This window comes from Amblyraja radiata, chromosome 13 (assembly GCF_010909765.2).
Source record: "Amblyraja radiata isolate CabotCenter1 chromosome 13, sAmbRad1.1.pri, whole genome shotgun sequence".
Classification (NCBI taxonomy): domain Eukaryota; kingdom Metazoa; phylum Chordata; class Chondrichthyes; order Rajiformes; family Rajidae; genus Amblyraja; species Amblyraja radiata.
The window spans coordinates 23,211,736-23,229,563 of record NC_045968.1 but is presented as its reverse complement, the minus strand read 5'-3'; the positions used below and the strand labels follow the sequence as shown (position 1 = coordinate 23,229,563).

At 42.5% G+C, this 17,828-nt stretch overlaps 1 protein-coding gene across 8 annotated transcripts in view; it reads left to right on the top strand.

The window, feature by feature from the left end:
- Nucleotides 1–7,887, top strand: part of LOC116979703 (rho guanine nucleotide exchange factor 4-like) — a 361,797-nt gene extending 353,910 nt beyond the window's left edge. For 7 of the 8 annotated variants that reach the window (XM_033031416.1, XM_033031413.1, XM_033031412.1 and 4 more), the window contains one exon: nucleotides 5,097–5,228. Coding sequence is in view for 1 of the 8 variants with exons in the window: in XM_033031414.1 (XP_032887305.1) it covers nucleotides 5,097–5,257 (161 nt within the window). In the remaining 7 variants the exon portion in view is untranslated. Of the gene's footprint in view, nucleotides 1–5,096 lie in introns of all 8 variants that reach the window. The other variant, XM_033031414.1, reaches the window with a different exon arrangement.
- The last annotated feature ends 9,941 nt before the right edge of the window (nucleotides 7,888–17,828 follow it).

The window sequence follows — 17,828 nt, the reverse complement described above, 5'->3', positions numbered from 1 at the left end:
AGTCTCATCTCTTCCAAGTGTAGTGTTTCGAACATGTTTGAAATCCACATTTTTATTGTTGGTATTGGAGCATTTTTCCAAAATTTGAGTATAAGCTTTTTTCCCATTATTAGCCCGTAATTAAGTAAGTTCTTTTGAAACACGTTTAATTCGGGGTTACCTTCCGATATTCCAAAAATGATCCATTCTGCTTTTGGTACAAGTTTTATTTTAAATAACTTTATGAAGATTTCAAATATTTCATTCCAAAATGTTTGGATTTTTATACAAAAAACAAAAGAGTGCGTTATGGTAGCTTCTTGTGACTGACATTTATCACAAATGGGTGAGACATTGGGGAAAAGTTTATTTATTTTAGTTTTTGAATAATATAGTCTATGTAATGTTTTATATTGAATTAGAGTATGTCGTACGTTGATCGAGCATTTATGAACATATAGTAAGTGTTTATCCCAGCTCTCTTTTGAAATTTTTATAGCTAGTTCTTGTTCCCAGTCTCTTCTAATACCATCGGTTGTAGGTATTTCTATATTTAAAATAATGTTGTATAAGTATGATATTAGATTTGCTGATTCAGCCTTTGTCTTCATGGCTTCATCCAATAAGTCTGGGGACATGTTATGATAATCTTTTGTGTATTTTTTCAGATAGTCACGGATTTGAAGATATTTAAAATATTGATTATTTTTCAAATTATATTTCAGTTGTAATTGTTGAAATTATAATAATTTTCCTAATTCATACAAGTCTCCGAGCATTTTAATTCCCATTCTTTCCCATTGTGTAAATTATTTATCTATAATTGAAGGTTTAAACGACGGGTTATTGACTATTGGCATTAAAAGAGATAGATTTCTTAATTTTAGATTCTGTTTTATTTGTTTCCAAGTTCTAATTGTGCTATGTATCATTGGATTTTTATTATAATTTTTGTTATTCAGATTCATTGGTGAGAGGAGAGTCGCTCCTGTATTACACGGAGAGCAGTCCTCTCTCTCCATTACAATCCAGTCCACCTGCTGGGCAGAATTGTCCAGCAGGTGAATCATATTTTTAATATTTACTGCCCAATTATAGTACATAAAATTAGGGAGCACTAGACCACCCATCTCTTTTGATTTACTAAGGTGTGCTCTTTGTATTCTGTGGGATTTATAATCCCATATAAAATTTGTAATATCTGAGTCTAGTTTTTTGAAAAACTTTTTTGGAAGATATATTGGAATTGATTGAAATAAATATAGGATTTGTGGTAAAAAGATCATTTTTATAGCATTTATTCGACCTATTAAAGACGTCGGGAGCGTTTTCCAGAATTTTATTAGATTATTTAGTTTCTTAAGGGGCTATAATTGGCGTAAAACATAGCGTGATAGTTTCTAGTGATTTCAATTCCTAAATATTTAAATTTTTCTGTGGCTATTTTAAAGGGGAATTTCAAGAGATGTGTTGAGTCTTTCGGTTTTATCGACATAATTTCACTTTTGTTCCAGTTTATTCTGTATCCTGAGAAAGATCCAAAGTCCGAACCATATAAAATTATTAAGGGATTGGACACGCTAGAGGCAGGAAACGTGTTCCCGGTGTTGGGGGAGTCCAGAACCAGGGGCCACAGTTTAAGAATACGGGGTAGGATATTTAGAACAGAAATGAGGAAAAACTTTTTCATCCAGAGAGTTGTGAATCTGTGGAATTCTGCCTCAGAAAGCAGTGGAGGCCGATTCTCTGAATGCTTTCAAGAGAGAGTTAGATAGAACTCTTAAAGATAGTGGAGTCAAGGGATATGGGAAGAAGGCAGAAACGAGGTACTGATTGTGGATGATCAGCCATGATCATAGTGAATGGTGGTGCTGGCTTGAAGGGCCGAATGGCCTACTCCCGCACCTATTGTCTATTATCAAAGTGTTTTATAAATAGTGAAGCATTGAGAGATTTTGATATCCTTGTACACAAATCACAAAATGTCAATACCCAGATACCACAAGCAATTAGAAAGGAATTTGGTATTTATTCAAAAATATTTCAGTATGAGGGTAAAGGCATCTTGCACCAAAACATCTAGACCTAATCAGACCATATCTAGAATATTAGGTCGAAAATCTTCACATAATGGAGAATTTATTTGCCACAGAATCAATGCACAAACGATTCACCAGATAAATACCGGGATGAAAGTTTTGACATATGAAGAGGGATTGAGCAGAATGGATCTACACTCTCAAATTGAGAAAGTAAAATGTACAAGATTCTCATTGTGTTTGACAGGGAGGTTGATGTTTTGTCTTTCCTGGCGGGGGTTTCAAGAACCAGGGCTTAAAGTTTCATAATAAGAAGTCACATATTCAGGGCAAATTTGAGGAGAAATTTCTTAACACATCACAATCTTTCAAATTCTCTGCCAAGAAGACTGTGAGGTCTTAGTCACTCAGTGTATTCAAGATGTTTCGCTATCTAAGGAATCATTAGATATGGGAATGGTGCAGAAAACTGGTGTTGAGGTAACTGATCAGCCACAAATGTATTCAATGGTGGCTGATCACCATTACAAGGGCTGGAAAGGCCTACCTCTGCTTCAGTTTCTTATATGTTTATACTCAATGAAAACCTGAATAACACATCAGTGATTTTGGTTGATGCATGTGTGCCCCAGAGATGGCACAGACCTCTTGCAGAAAATGGGGCCTGACAACAATTGTGAGAGCTAGCTCAGCACTACCTTTCTGAGCAGATCCAGGCCACTGGTGTTCAGTGGCCAGGAACCAGCTTCAGGTAGGCTTGCTTTCATAAGACAACTTACCCATCTTGGTTGCATTTCCTTTGCCTGCAGACCTCCCCTCCTATCTGCACACTCTAGCCCCTCCCCTTCCAGTTGTGGCCACAAATCCTATCTCAACATTTGACTTCTAGTCCTCTTGTTTCCCAAGCCCACCGTTGTCCAGCCTAATGACTTCCCGCCACAACTCCTTAGTTTAATCCTCCCCCACCACTTGTTTAATCCTTGTTTTATGATGGCAATCTGCTGTAGCCTGACCCTGGCGATCCCATGGGTGACCCCCTCCCCTACTAGGTCTCTCTCCTCTTTGACAATCTCCTCTGCAACTCATAAATTCATCTGCTTTCCTTAGCGTGTCATATGAAGGGAAACATCTTAGAGAATGTAAAGTCTGTCCTGCAATGCCTAATGCCTTGGGCCTTGCAGACGGCAGAACTTTGCAGTAGTTGACTCCCAAACAAAGGAGCTGTTGCCTTGCTGCACATTGCCCTTTTACCGTGCCTCAAGAAACACCATTAGTCCATAGGCTATGTGGTCTTTATATCATATCAACTTTCTCCACATATTATTTTTGAGGAAAACTCAAGTCTACAAAGTGATAAAACTACCTCACCATTAACCATTTTAAACCACCGTTTGCATCTCATGCTGTGGTTCATTGAGTGCGTGAGTGCAGTGCAGATCACCCTAACACACTTCCATGAGGGAGAGATTTCATCCTGGTTGCTGATACTAAATACATGTAATTACAGCTGCTACCAGCAGCACTGATCTTCATATCTTCATGTCGATCCCGTGCTACGTAAAGAGGTATCAGAGCAGATGGCAAAAAAAAAACCTGCTCAGAGAGTTTGACTTGAAAGAGATTTCAAAGAGGAGAGGGGCAAGGAAATACAGAGGAGGTTAAACACCAAAAGCTGGAGTAACTCAGCAGGACAGGCAGCATCTCTGGAGAGAAGGAATGGGTGACTGCAGTCTGAAGAAGGATCTCGACCCGAAAACATCACCCACCTTCTACGGTTTGAACCAGCGTCTGTAGTTCCTTCTTGCACAGAGGAGGTTAAGGTGGGAATTCTTCAACTTAGAGTTATGGCAGCTGAAAATATGGGAGGGGCCTGAGAAAATTCAGATGGGATCAAGTGGCCACTTTTATTGAGCCAGCACGTCACCATAATTCCCCAGTATTGTTAAAGGGACATTATTGATTTATATGTTTAAGAAGGAACTGTAGATGCGGGAAAATCGAAGGTAGACACAAATGTTGGAGAAACCCAGCGGGTGAGGCAGCATCTATGGAGCTAAGGAAATAGGTGACATTTTGGGTCGAGACCCTTCTTCAGACTGATGTGAGGGTGGTGGGGGGGGGTGGGAAGAAGGGAAGAGGCGGATATAGTGGGCTGAGGAAGAGCTGGGAAGGGGAGGAGAAAGCAGGGACTGTCTGAAATTGGAGAAGTCAATATTCATACCGCTGAGGTGTAAACTGCCCATGCGAGATATGAGGTGGTGCTCCTCCAATTTACGGTGGGCCTCCCTCTGGCCATGAAGGAGGCCCAGGACAGAAAGGTTGGATTCTATAGTCCCACAGCAGAGCCCAGTTCAAATATGTATCTGAAATTGTGCAATTAATTTCTTCAGATGGGACTGAACACTTTTTTTTCCTGAAATGACCACGGAGAGAATTAATGAATCTTTCAAAAGCCTTGAAGTAGTTTGAGGATGAACGTTTTGGGGTTCATAAAATATAAATCAGCCAAGGAAATCTGGTGATCATTTACTTGCACAGTGTCAGGTTAGAATGCAGAGCTTCCAACCAGGTGGAGATGTTGAGGGGCAGCTATGATTAGACAGTAGTGAGAAGGAAGCCCAGAGGTATCAGTATAGACCAGTAGTACAAAACCTGATTCTAATTCTAACTAACCCAGACAAGTCTGATAGAACATTTACTAATACCGTTGTCTAAGAAAAAGGCATATATAAAGAAACAGTTCAGAGAAATTATAATAGTCTGTGTGGCGTTTGCATGTTCTCCTCGTGACCGCATGGGTTTTCTCTGGGTGCTCCGGTTTAAGACGTCCTAAAGACGTGTGGGTTTGTAGGTTTATTGGCCTCTATAAATTGCCCCTAATGTGTAGGGAGTGAATGCAAAGGTGGGATAACATAGAACTAGTGTGAATGATGATCAATGGTCGGCAAGGACTCAGTGGCCAAAGAGCCTGTTTCCATGCTGTACCTTTCAATCAATTCAATCAATGTTTGGACTTGAATTGGGGATCGGAAGCATTTGCATGTGAATTCTAACCAGATTTTCTCCTCCTTTTCTCAGCTGTAACAAGGCCTTACTATGACTTTCTAACATTGAGGCAGAAACATCCGATGCTACCTTCAACCGTTCCACAACAGCAGGTGTACATGTTGGCCGAGCCCAAACGTAAGCCCTCCAACTTTTGGCAGAACATTGGGCGACTGACACCATTCAAGAAGTGAAGAGACAGCTTTGTGAAGATGATTTAACGCCATACCAAGGGAGCACTTTAGAAACCAGTTGCAATGGGAATGAATGAATGCTCTGTGTGTGTTCAGTTATGTATATAAATGTCAACGCACGCTGTACTCCTACGTGTTGGCAATCTCCTCATGAGGAGAAGATGGCATTTCCTTCACCTGGTGACTTTGCTGGTCGGACAGCTTCCCGATAATCAGACCATCAACAGTGCCAGTTACAGAGCTGCCTAAATATATATTGATGTTGGCAACGACAGCTGAGCTCAACATTCTCCAAATTCCCCAGAACAAGGTTTTTCCTTTCTATTTTAAATGGAACGAATCATAACGAGAGAAGCTGCATCTTGGCAAAGAATACAGATGTCTATCGAGAATTTGCTGTATTTGTGAAGGTGTGCAAGCATTAAGCAACAGCTAAACTGTACTGTGAACAAACAACTTGCCAGAGACCTCTAAATGCTGCAGTTTGGCCTTTTGTGCTGTCACTGGAATGAAACACTGTGTGTGCCTACGTGCAAGGGATGAACATTATTATTTAAGACACGGTGAATTTAAAAGGAGTTATTTCGCAATCCTTTTGCCAATTATTTTTCAGTGTGGGCAATGCCGATTTAATTGTGCAAGGATGAATTACTTGGGGCTTCTGGATTGTAAACATCGCTGCCCGTGATTGCTGGGATCCTGTCAGAGTTTGTGCCAGTAATGAGAAATAGAAGCAGCGGCAACAATTAAACTGTAGGTCGACATTCAATGTTTTCATCTCTAAAGCCCGGAGTTCAAATCGACTCAAGCAGATGGGAAAAAAATGGTTTGTCCTTGCGTTCATGGGATTTAAAAAAAGATTAGGTCACACTGTGAGGTTGATGCTGCACTTGCAGTTGGCACTGAAATGATAGTGAGTAGTCACATCCTCAAGTCTTTACAGCATTACCTTTCCAACAAACTAGTGAAAAGGTTAAATTCAATCAGTGTATCGGAGGAGAGAGTGACATGTCACGTTATCATGTCCTAATGTTTATAAATGGGTTATGTAAATATTAACAAAATGATTTATTTATGTATATTGAATTCACTGTACTTGTACTTGCTGTTTGGCTTCTCCACATCCTTTCCAGTAAGAATGCCTTATTAAGGAATGCACTTACCCAAATGCTTGCCTTGTCCTACCCTGAACCTTCCCTGGTGTAGAAGTGAGTTTACGTCAACATTTATTTTACAGTGGAAGTTCAAAAATTCCATCTGTGAAAACTAATTATTATAGTTATATGTCTAGATGCTGCTGTTCCAGTTTTACAACCCAGCCTGCTCCCTAAATTTTAAGACAACTTTACAAATAAACTAATAATTTGCAGGATGAGTTTTGAATGCAGACTGTAAATATGAAGAACAAACATTGATAGTTAAACATGTTATGTTACCTTGAGCAATTGATTACAATCCCAAACTGAGATGACAACCTGGGTTTTCAATGAATCCCGATGTGAACCAGTACAGTGACAATTGGGATTAACGCAAAAACCTATAGATGATCTTAATATTTTCTCGTAATCCTTGCCAAATTAGCAAAGTGATGATTGTTAAGCCATAACAAGAGAGCACAGTTAGAAATAGGTAGAATAGATGTGGTGCCATAAACAAAATATCCAAGCAGATTCTATATAAAGGAAGGAAATGTTAAAGTGAACCAATTACCCATCCGACAAAATCCATCTCTCCGCTTTGAATAGGAAAATAACATATTGCTCCCTCTGCTTTAAAAGCTCAATAGTTAAGTCATTCTTATTCCCTTTCTGCAAAGTTGCGTTGATTAACTATGCCAGTCATGGGCTCTGCAATCTTATAATCGGCAGAAGTTGTGGAATCCTGAAGAACAATGAAAAACATTAGCAAAATAGTCTGTGCAGTTTGTTGACCAGAGACAGTTAATTATTTCCTGTGCCCACAGATGCTGTTGGACCTGCTAAGCATCTCCAACATTTTCTAGTTTTTATTTCAGATTTCTAGACTGTCCAATTTGTTTTACCATTCCTCAGATGATGCCAATTGCAAAGACTGTTATTTACACAAATAATAACCTGCAAACAATTTGCCTATCAATCATTTTATAAGATGACCATGTAATGGAATGGGCTTCTTTGCTCTTAAGCAATGATTGTCTTACAACCATGACAAAAAAACATTATATTTTTTATGGTTCTTCATTAAAAGTCACTTACTCATCATTTTTTTCTTTACACCAGATAAAGGCATATAGTGATACAGTATGGAATCTTTGTCCTCTCCCCTAAAACTTGCCCTCAGGTTCTTGATTTCCTTACTTTGAGTAAAAGACTCATTCATCTTATCTATAAGATCTATACACCTCTATAAGATGACCACTCAGCCTACTGCACTCTAAGAAATAAAGTCCTAGCTTTCCCAATCTCTCCCTAAAGCTCCAGCCCTCAAGCTCTGGCAACATCCTCATAAATCTTCTCTGCACTCTTTCCAGCTTAACAACATCCTTTCTATAGCAGGGTGACCAAAACTGAACACAATGTTCAAAATGTGACCTTACCAATGTGTTTTAACTGCAATATGATATCCAGAGCAGACACAATGGGCCAAATGGCTTACTCACTCAGGGCCGGATTTATTGTATTGTATTGTATTCAAATTTATTGTCATTGTCTCAATTAGAGACAACGAAATGAATTTTCCTTACAGGCAGTATCATAAAAATAAATAAATAATATATAATAAAACATATTAAAAATAAAATTGAATTAAAGAAAAGAAAAGCACAAACACAGAAAGTCTACGACACAACATAACACAGTGGCACCAAGGTGAGGAAGTCACCATAGTCCAGCCTCCCCTCCGATCTTCCCAGATGTAGATGAAGAGAGGCCCTAAGCTATTTCACTTGTGAGCCCCCCCCCCCCCCAATCCCCCACCCCCACGACTAGAGGACCATGACTACCCGACAGTGACAGTGTGACACTTTTAGATCCTACTGTATGTTGTCATTAAACAGTTGGTTTTAAAATACATATTGGATTCACCGCGGAGCGGGAGATGCCTTACCTGGATCGCCGTTTGAAGCTGGAATGTTGGGCCTGTGGCAAGGATGGGGGTTGGGGCCGGAGGAAGGCAGGTGAGTGGACTGAGCCCGAGGCGATGTCTGGTGGAGGGGTGGTGGGTGGTCAGGGGGGAGGGGGGTATGAGGACTGTAGTGTGGTTGGGGAAGAGCTGGGGTCACATGGTTTGAGGGGAATGGAGAAGACCCAGTGGAACAGCCACTGAGATTACCAGGGTTAGGGGGCCTAGCACTAAGACCCAGCACAGTCAAACCCAGGGGAGTGGGAATCTGCCGCGTGGAAACTTCAGGCCCGGTGCTGAGTCCAGGCTGCAGGTAAGGCGACTGCTGCGGACTGCTGGAGGGCGGTGGAGTGGCCAGTGTCAGCGGGCAAAGAGTAGGAGGTCCCGGTGGGCGGATGGTCAGTGAGGCAGCGAGGTGAGTAGGCCCCCATAGATCTCGAGGCCCTAAGCTTAAGCTTGTCTAGCTTATACGTAAATCCGGCCCTGTACTCACTACACTGACAGATCAAGGCCAATGTAATGAAAGCCTTCTTGAACACCCTGTCCATCTGTGACACTAGTTTCAGGGAACTATATCCTACACTCCTTGAGATGTTTGCTCTACAAATGGGCCCAGCTATTCACTGTGAGGGTCCTGCCCTGGTTTGACTTCCAAAAATGCAACACCTTGCATATATCTGCATTAAACTCCATTAGCCATTCCTCAGTCCATTTACCCAGCTGATCAAGATCTTGCTGTAATTTTTTGATAACCATCTTCACTATCTATGAGGCCACCCACTGCAAATTCATCTTCAAAATTACTAATCATGCCTTCTACATTTTCATCCAAATGATTAACCATAGAACATAGAAAATTACAGCACAGAAACAGGCCCTTCAGCCCACAATGTCTGTGTCGAACGTGATGTCATGACTAAGTATGAAGGGTATCGACCCGAAATGTCGCCTATTCCTTCTCTTCTTAGATGCTGCCTCACTCGCTGAGTTCCTCCAGCTTTTTTTGTTTACCTCATGATAAACCAATCTCACCTGCCTGCACATGATCCCGGCATGTCATAAGGTCATAAGTGATAGGAATCTGAGGGGTAACCTTTTCATGAAAAGGGTGGGAGGTGTATGGAATGAGCTGCCAGAGGAGGAAGTTGAGGCAGGTACAATCGCAACGTTTAATAAACATTTAGACAGATAGGACAGATTTGGAGGGATATGGGCCAAACGCAGGTAGGTGGGACTAGTGTAGCTGAGACATGCATAACTCTATGAGATATCTTGGACTGCAGTTGCACACTCTATAAGGGTTTGCCCTTCAAGTGCACTGTCAATTCGGATTGTGTCCTAGCTGATATTGAAGTCAGCGATATTCATTAATGACAAAGAAGATCCAATAGAGGTATTCCAAGTTTTGGAAAGTTTTAGTATAATGAAGAAAGGAAAATTAATTTTCAGAGCATTTCATATTGAGCATAAAGCACATACATTAATTATCATCAAAAAGCATAACAGAAAAGTAATGCAAAAAGCTGGTTTATTCAGACATGGATTCGTAGAATTTCAGCTCTGGTCACCAGCACTAATCCACTACTGGAAGAGCAATGTACTCTAATCGCTGGAATTAATTTCACAGATAGTGCAATTTGGAGGAACAGCACCTCATATTTCGCTAGTATTGAGTGACACTTGTTAATACTGTCAATCACACCTTCCATCATTTTGCTCATGATGGAGATTAGATGGATTGAATGGTAATTAGCTGAATTTAACTTGACCATTTTGTAAACAGGATATACCTGGGAATCTTCTGCATTGTTGGGCTGATGCCAGCGATGTAACTGTATTGGAACGGCCTGGCTAGAACTGTGGCTATTTCAAATGCTTGTCACAAGAAACTGAAAAAGAGAACAATTGTTAAGAAATCTCATTGATCCATTCGACATTGTTGCTCAATCCAATTATTTTTCGGTAACATTTTGAGGGATAGTCTAACTGGAGGAGAGATGGTGCATCTATTTGCAACCCCTGAAGTGACACAATATTTCGAAACTAGCATCTTTCAGCACTGAAAGATGATTTTCTTCATCAAGACTGGCATGATGCGCTATTATTTAGATTAAAGCCATTCAGACATTTAGCGAGACTGAATTTAATCAACATTTCGATGTTTAGATTTATTGTACAGCTCTAACAGCAATATTGGGTTTTATATCAAGTAAGATCTCATTGCCTGATAAAGTGATAAAATTCCAGTACACTGTCAGGGGTAAACTGCAATGGTGTAGATGCAGACACAATGAGGCAATGACTGCCTGAAATGAGGCCTCCAAAGGAAGCTCATGCTTTGATTTGAAATGGTGTCACCTGCCCCAGGGAAATCAGCAGAACTGTGGAGTGAAGTAGGGTGTTTTGTGCAGGAATTGAGATGCCTGTGGTGATTCAGTGCAGTGGTACGGCCTGATGATTCATGGAGGTCTTTCACGTACCTAAAGGCCTCCCCAGTCAGATCCATTCAGCCCATCGTCTCCTTGAATTACAGTAAGATGAACATCCCACCTGACAACATAGTACAAATCTGGCGGCACATTAGTGTGGTGGCAGAGTTGCCGCTTTGCAGCACCAGAGACCTGGGTTTAATCTAGATTATGGATGCTGGCTGTACGGAGTTTGCACGTTCTCCCTGTGACCACGTGGGTTTTCTTTGGGTGCCCCCGTTTCCTTCCACATTCCAAAGACGTGCAGGTTTGTAGGTTAATTGGCATCTGGAAATTGCCCCTAGTGTGTAACATGCAAAACTGGGAAAACTTAGAACTAGTGCACAGATCATCGTTAATCGGCACGGAGTTGGTGGGTCGAAGAGTTTGTTTCCACAGTATCTCTAAACTATACTAAACTAAACTAAATTACCTTTGCAGTGGCCCAAAAGGAGGATTATCTTTGTAGCCCTCATGTTGGAATGACAAGAGGCTTTAGTTTCTTACTGTTAATTTCCCAAATGTTTCTGGTTGTGGGCTTTCAACTTTGTTATCCTTTATGGCTTATGGCTGTAACACCCAGCCTGATTTTGTTGATTTAAATACAGGATTAAACCACCAAATTTGATTCAATCAAAATGAGGATGTGTTTGAACTAGTTTTATTCAACGTGCATTAAGGTGAAACAGCCAACTTAAAGTGATGGTCTTCAGATCACTTTAGAACTTTCCATATTTTTTATGCTACCTGTGAAAGATCGCACTATTATTAAAGCACTGGTTCTGAAATACAGCATTCGGCAGCCTACGTGTTAAACAAGATTGTGACATGCCTTGGTACCAATCAAGAAGCACATGTTGTTTTATCTGTGGTATGGGCTCATATGTTTTGTGAAGTAATGAAAAATCGAGTAAGTCAAGCTTCCCACTGGGCCTTTATTTGTGAGCAGCAGGGGATGGTGATCGCCTGTAGATGGGAGAAGATATACAGTAATTAAATATTTGTACATATGGAGGAACTGCCTATTATTTTTGTCTGTGGCATTGGATTAACTATCAGTACTACAATGTTTTAACAGTATTTTTGAAACCTGCGGTGTAGCTTTCAAATTACTATGTTACTAATATATTCAGCCCATTCACTGTCATCAAGAAAAGTTGTCAATTTTTGTACATACAACCCGTTTGGTTTGTCAACCAAATTTGTAGCTCTTAAGTTCCAGGAGAAATTACGTTTATGGACTCAATTTTCTTTGATGTGTGCTAAAAGCTTGTGATATGCAAGTAGAATTTACTGAAAATTACATGACAGTGTTTGTAAAAAGTTTCTCTTTGTACGTGGATGGTTGTTTACATAAACACTACAAGCACGATATGAGGAATAAAATGTTTTCATTGTGCCAAAAAAAACTGCTTGATATTTAAAGCCTTTATTTTATACAGCTCTGTGTTATACTGAGTGTCATTTCAAAGTGGCTGAGAAATTGTTCTTGGAACTCAGTGTTTATATGCACCGTGATTTTTAGGAGGAACTTTATTTAGCAGAAAGCAGCAAGTGTAGTTGTGGGGCAAGTCACTCAACGCATGAAGCAGACTTACAGGGAAATATATCAGAAGTGATGGTTATTTTCTCCTTCCTGATATTAACGAATTCTGGTGCACATATCGGTAAATACCACTAATTTGTACTCATGATTATATTGGAGAAACTCAGTTGCGTTATCTAAGTGAAATCTCAAAATCTTATAAGAATATAAAGCCGGTTTTCTATCTTACGGAAAATGTTCATCAGCTCACAAGTATTTCCCTTGTGTGTTACCGTTTATAGTTTTCAATGTTCCAAACAATTGTCTGCACTTTGTTTTTTTCCCTGGTGCATCAGTCTAAATATCGGACATACTTCAAAATAAAGATTACCTTTCTTTATATCTGTGTTAAGTCACCAACTCCTTCCCCAAAACCATGCAGCCTAGATATAATAACCCCAGCATACTCCAAATGGGCTTCTATTAACACCATTCAATTCTTGTCAGAAGAAACAAGTAATGGTAGAGAAAATTCAATCATACAAGCAAAGTAATAATTATTTAAAAAAAGGAGTGGAGAAGAAATATTAAGGGTTTTTTTTGGATCATGTGCAAGTAGTCAAAATCTATTGTCCACAGTTCCTGTGCATTGTAGACACTCAGAGCCAATGTGCCCGAGGACCATGTGTGTAGGAAACGTCCCCAGGTGCTCGAATTCAAGCTCAAGGTTTCAACAGAACAAGGATTCTAAGACTGAGAGAGAGGTGACTGCACCTGGGAGTCACTGTGGATGAGAAGGGGGCAGAGTTGCTTGGATCATATATTTTTGGAGATAATCACATCAGGATAAGATGCATGTGATCGATTGTAAGATCAAGAAGAGGCACGATGGGCAGGAATCATCAGGGTAGGATGACACTCTCAAACCAGTATCCAGCACTGGAAGGACACAAAGTGCTGGAGTGACTAAACGTGTTAGGCAGCAACCCTGGTGAACATGGATAGGTGATGTTTGGGTCAAGACCATGATGAAGCATTTCAGAGTCTGAAGAATGGTCTCGACCCTAAATGCCACCTATCCATGTTCTCCAGATAAAAGGACACAAAGTGCTGGTCAGGCTGCATCCCTGGAGAACGGGGATAGGTGACGTTTTATGAAGGATCCCAACGCAAAAACGTCACCAATCCATGTTCTCCAGGGATGCTGCCTGGTCCACTGAGTTACTCCAGCACTTTGTGTCATTTTGTGTGTTAACCAGCATCTGCGGATCTTTGTTTCTCCAGCACAGGAAGATGATTGATTCAGATGGAGTGCAATAAAGGATGTGGCACCATGGGACAAAGAATTACATGACAGTGGGGGACGGGGGTGGGGGGGGGGGGGGGGGGGGGGGGGGGGGGGCGGGAAGCACCAACGTAATCTAATAGTCATAAAGGTTTCCATTATCAAGGTGAAGACAAGTGTTTCTGAAACCATCTGTGTAATGAATTCTCTGATAACAAGTCAATGGGCATCATGAAGAGGGTGCAGCATATGATGCAGGAGGGGAGAAGTGGTGATCTTGTACACACATTGGAACCTACAGCATTTGAAGGGGGTCTAGTGACGAATTTACAGGAACCAGGAAAAAGTAAGATCTTGAACATTGTAATCTTTGGGTTAATCCTACAACCACATGCTACCCACCGTCAAAAAATGGAAGACAATCAGTGTTGGGAGAAAAAGATACGCATAGATACTTAACCATGGGACTTTGACACTTTTCTGTCCTTCTGCACCGAATTATCTTCTATTCACCCACAATTATGAGAAAGTTCAACTGCTTACGAAGTCATTGTATTTTAGCACGAGAGTGTAGGCAACGATTGGAACAATAACATTTCATGTAACTTTCATCTCTGAAGCAAAGTGTTGGGAAAAGGAATGGAAAGTAATTTGGAGAATTTATGCCTTTGATGCACAAATCTCCCCAAAGACAGCAGGAATTGGAAACTAATTTCCCCATTGGTCAGAATATCACAAAAAACAAATGCCTGAACATCTAATTTGTTCATGGACAGTAAACAATTTAATCTGCAAAATACTGTCGAGTAACATTGGCCACATTGTGTGTTCTAATAAAAGTGCTTATAGTTGGAGCTCATGGCTATAGTCAGGCACAGTTTGTGCACATTCACCAAGAAGAGTCAATTCCATCATGAACACAGATCTGAAGGTGAAATATACAGTATGTAGTTCTCAGGAACAAGGAGTTCTCATTAGTTCACAAGTATAAATGCTCTATGGATTTTTTTGGTATTATAGCAGCACATTGTGCAATAAATTGGGCGGTGCCAGTCTCCCTGATTTACTCACGTCTTACCCATTCCTTTTGTAACAATTCCTCCAGTCCAGCCAACTTCTAACATCCGAATCCTGCCTCATTCAGATCGGTTCACTGGTCTACCACTATATTCACAATCCACAACTTTTCAATCCCTTTGTCTCACACCATTTTCTTAATCTCTGGCTTTTGTCCAACCATCTGCCTATCAACTGCTCGCCCCCCCCCCCCCCTCCCCCACCCCCACACTCACCCGTATTAACCTATTATTTGCCATGCTTAGTTCTTCTAGCATTAGCGACTCACTACTAGCAGAGTCGAGACACACCCTTCAAGAGATGACAACTGCTCTGGAGGAAAATGTAACAAAGGTTGGATTAAGATCAGCTGCCAGAAGACTAAGACCAAGCAGCCAATAGACCAACTGATAATCAATGGGGAATCTGTGGAAAACACCACACGATTTACCTATCTTGGCAGCATGTTCACAGTAGATGGAGATGTAGAGGTCTACATCAACTCCTGAATTGGTAAAGCTGCATCAGTCTTCAGACGAATGCGGCCAATATTGCACTAGTGGTGGGATATCCAAGATGCAAAAAGTCAAGCTCTTCCAGTCCGTAGTCCTCCCTAACAGCCCTCTATGCCAGTGAGACATGGAAAATCAATGTGAAGATGAAAAATAAATTGGATGAATTCCAACAACGGTGCTTGAGGATCAGAAAAACGGCAGAAATCGGCGCCGTAACAGACATGCTGCTAGTGCATCAGAAGGCACTAGCGATTTTGCGATCTCCCGCAGCTGCGGAAGCCTCCGACTGCAAGCATTCCCTGGATCGCTGGAGAGAACCCGACCCGACTGGGAATCACAGGTACTGTACCTGGAAACACCGGGGAGCCCTCCGGAACCGACGAGCAGGATTTCCCAGGAGCAATGGAGCTGGAGCTGCCGTCTGTGAGGGAATCCCCATCGCAACGGAGCTGGAGCAGCCGACTGTGATGGAATCCCCGTTCCAGCGCAGGTTTACCAGAAACAGCAGGTACAGTAAGCACAGTACCTGGAAACTACGGGAGGCCTCCATTGTGTCAGGAAACCGTGGCCGGCGGGCAGGACTTCAGGTCAGACTGAAGCGCAGGGGACTTCGACCCCCACTCTCCCTACCATCCTACTGGCCAATGTACAGTCCCTTGGAAACAAAGTGGAGGACTTAATGGCAAGGCTGGCTTTACCAAAGGGAGCTGAGGGAATGCTCTGTGTCTGTTTCACAGAGACATGGCTCACCCCCAGCTCCCCAGACTCAGCGGTCCAGCCTGGACCGTACACTGGTATCTGGGAAAGGGAGAGGAAGGGGGCGTCTGCCTCATGGTCACTCTGCATGGTGCTCAGATGTGGCAGTTCTATCCAACTCCTGCTTTCCACACCTGGAACACCTGGCTGTGAAGTGCCGTCCCTTCTACCTACCAAGGGAATTTACATCCATCATCCTGACCATGGTCTACATCCCTCCCCAGACTGATGTCCAGCTGGCACTGGGGGAGCTGCCGCCGTGGTCAACCAAGCACCAGATGGCTTACCCCAAGGCATTTACCTTCATAGCCGGGGTCTTCAACAAAGCCACCTTAAGAAATCGCTCCCTAACTTCTACCAACATGTCTCCGGCAGCACCAGAGGATTTAAACACCCTCGACCACAGTTACACGACCATCAAGAATGCCTATCGCTCCATCCCTCACCTCTCTTTGGTAAATCTGACCATACTGCAGTGCTGCTTCTTCCTGCCTACAGGCAGCAATTGAAGAGCGCAACCCCAGAGGTGAGGACTGTACGGAGCTGGTCGGGGGGGGGGGGGGGGGGGGGGGGGGGGGGGGGGGGGTGGGACGGGACTGTTTGGAGTCTGTAAACTGGGCAATGTTCAGGGACTCGGCAACGGACCTGAACGAATACGCCACAGTCGTTACAGACTTCATAAGGAATGTGTGGAGGACTGCATCCCAACAAAAGCCTTTCCAAGTGTTCCTAACCAGAAGCCTAGGATGAACCATGAGATCGCACTCTTCTGAAGTCCAGATCCCGGGCAATCAGGTCTGGAGATAAAGAGGTCTACAAGAAGTCCAGATACGACCTTGGTAAGGCCATCAAAAGGCCAAAAGGGACTTCTGCTCCAAGCTGGATGATGAGACGGATGTTCGGCAACTGCGGCAGGGCTGAATGCCATCACCTCCGACAAGGCAAATCAGGAGGCAGCTCAAATGTCAGCGAAGCATCACTCCCTGATGAGCTCAATGCGTTTTAACGCACGCTTTGATAGGGAGAACACTGATGTGCCTTCCCGAGCCCCCATTCACCTTGACGGTATTTCAGTCACAGTCACAGAGGCCGATGTCAGAAGATCCTTCAGGGGGGGGGAAAGCGCCCGGACCTGATGGTATACCCGGTCGTGTTCTAAAAACCTGTGCAGACCAACTGGCTGGAGTTTTAACGGACATTTTCAACCTCTCACTTCTGAAGTCTGAGGTTCCCACCTGCTTAAAAAGGGCATCAATAATACGGTGCCTAAGAAGAGCAAGGTGACATGCCTCAATGACTATCGACCAGTGGTGATGAAGTGTTTTGAGAGGTGATTATGGCGCATATCAACTCCCACTCGACCAAAAACCTCGACCCACTGCAGTTCGCTTACCGCCACCACAGATCAACAGTGGATGCGATCTCGCTGGCTCTCCACTCCGCTCTGGATCACTTGGACAACAAAACTCATATGCCAGGCTATTATCATTGACTACAGCTCGGCATTTAATACAATCATCCACTCCAATCTGGTTACCAAGCTCTCAGATCTGGTCTCGCACATGCCTCTGCAATTAGATCCTCGACTTCCTCATCCACAGACCACAGTCTGTCCGTATTGGTGGAAATGTGTCATCCTCGATAACAATCAGCATGGGAGCACCTCAAGGCCTGCGTGCTCAGCCCTCTGCTTTTACTCACTCTATACTCATGACTGCGTAGCCGGACATAGTGTGAACTCCCTCATCACGACGATACCACTATTGTGGGACGAATCACCGATGGGGGTAAGCCAGAGTATAGAAGTGAGATCGACCGATTGACCAAATGGTGCCAGCACAATAACCTGGCCCGCAACACCAGCAAA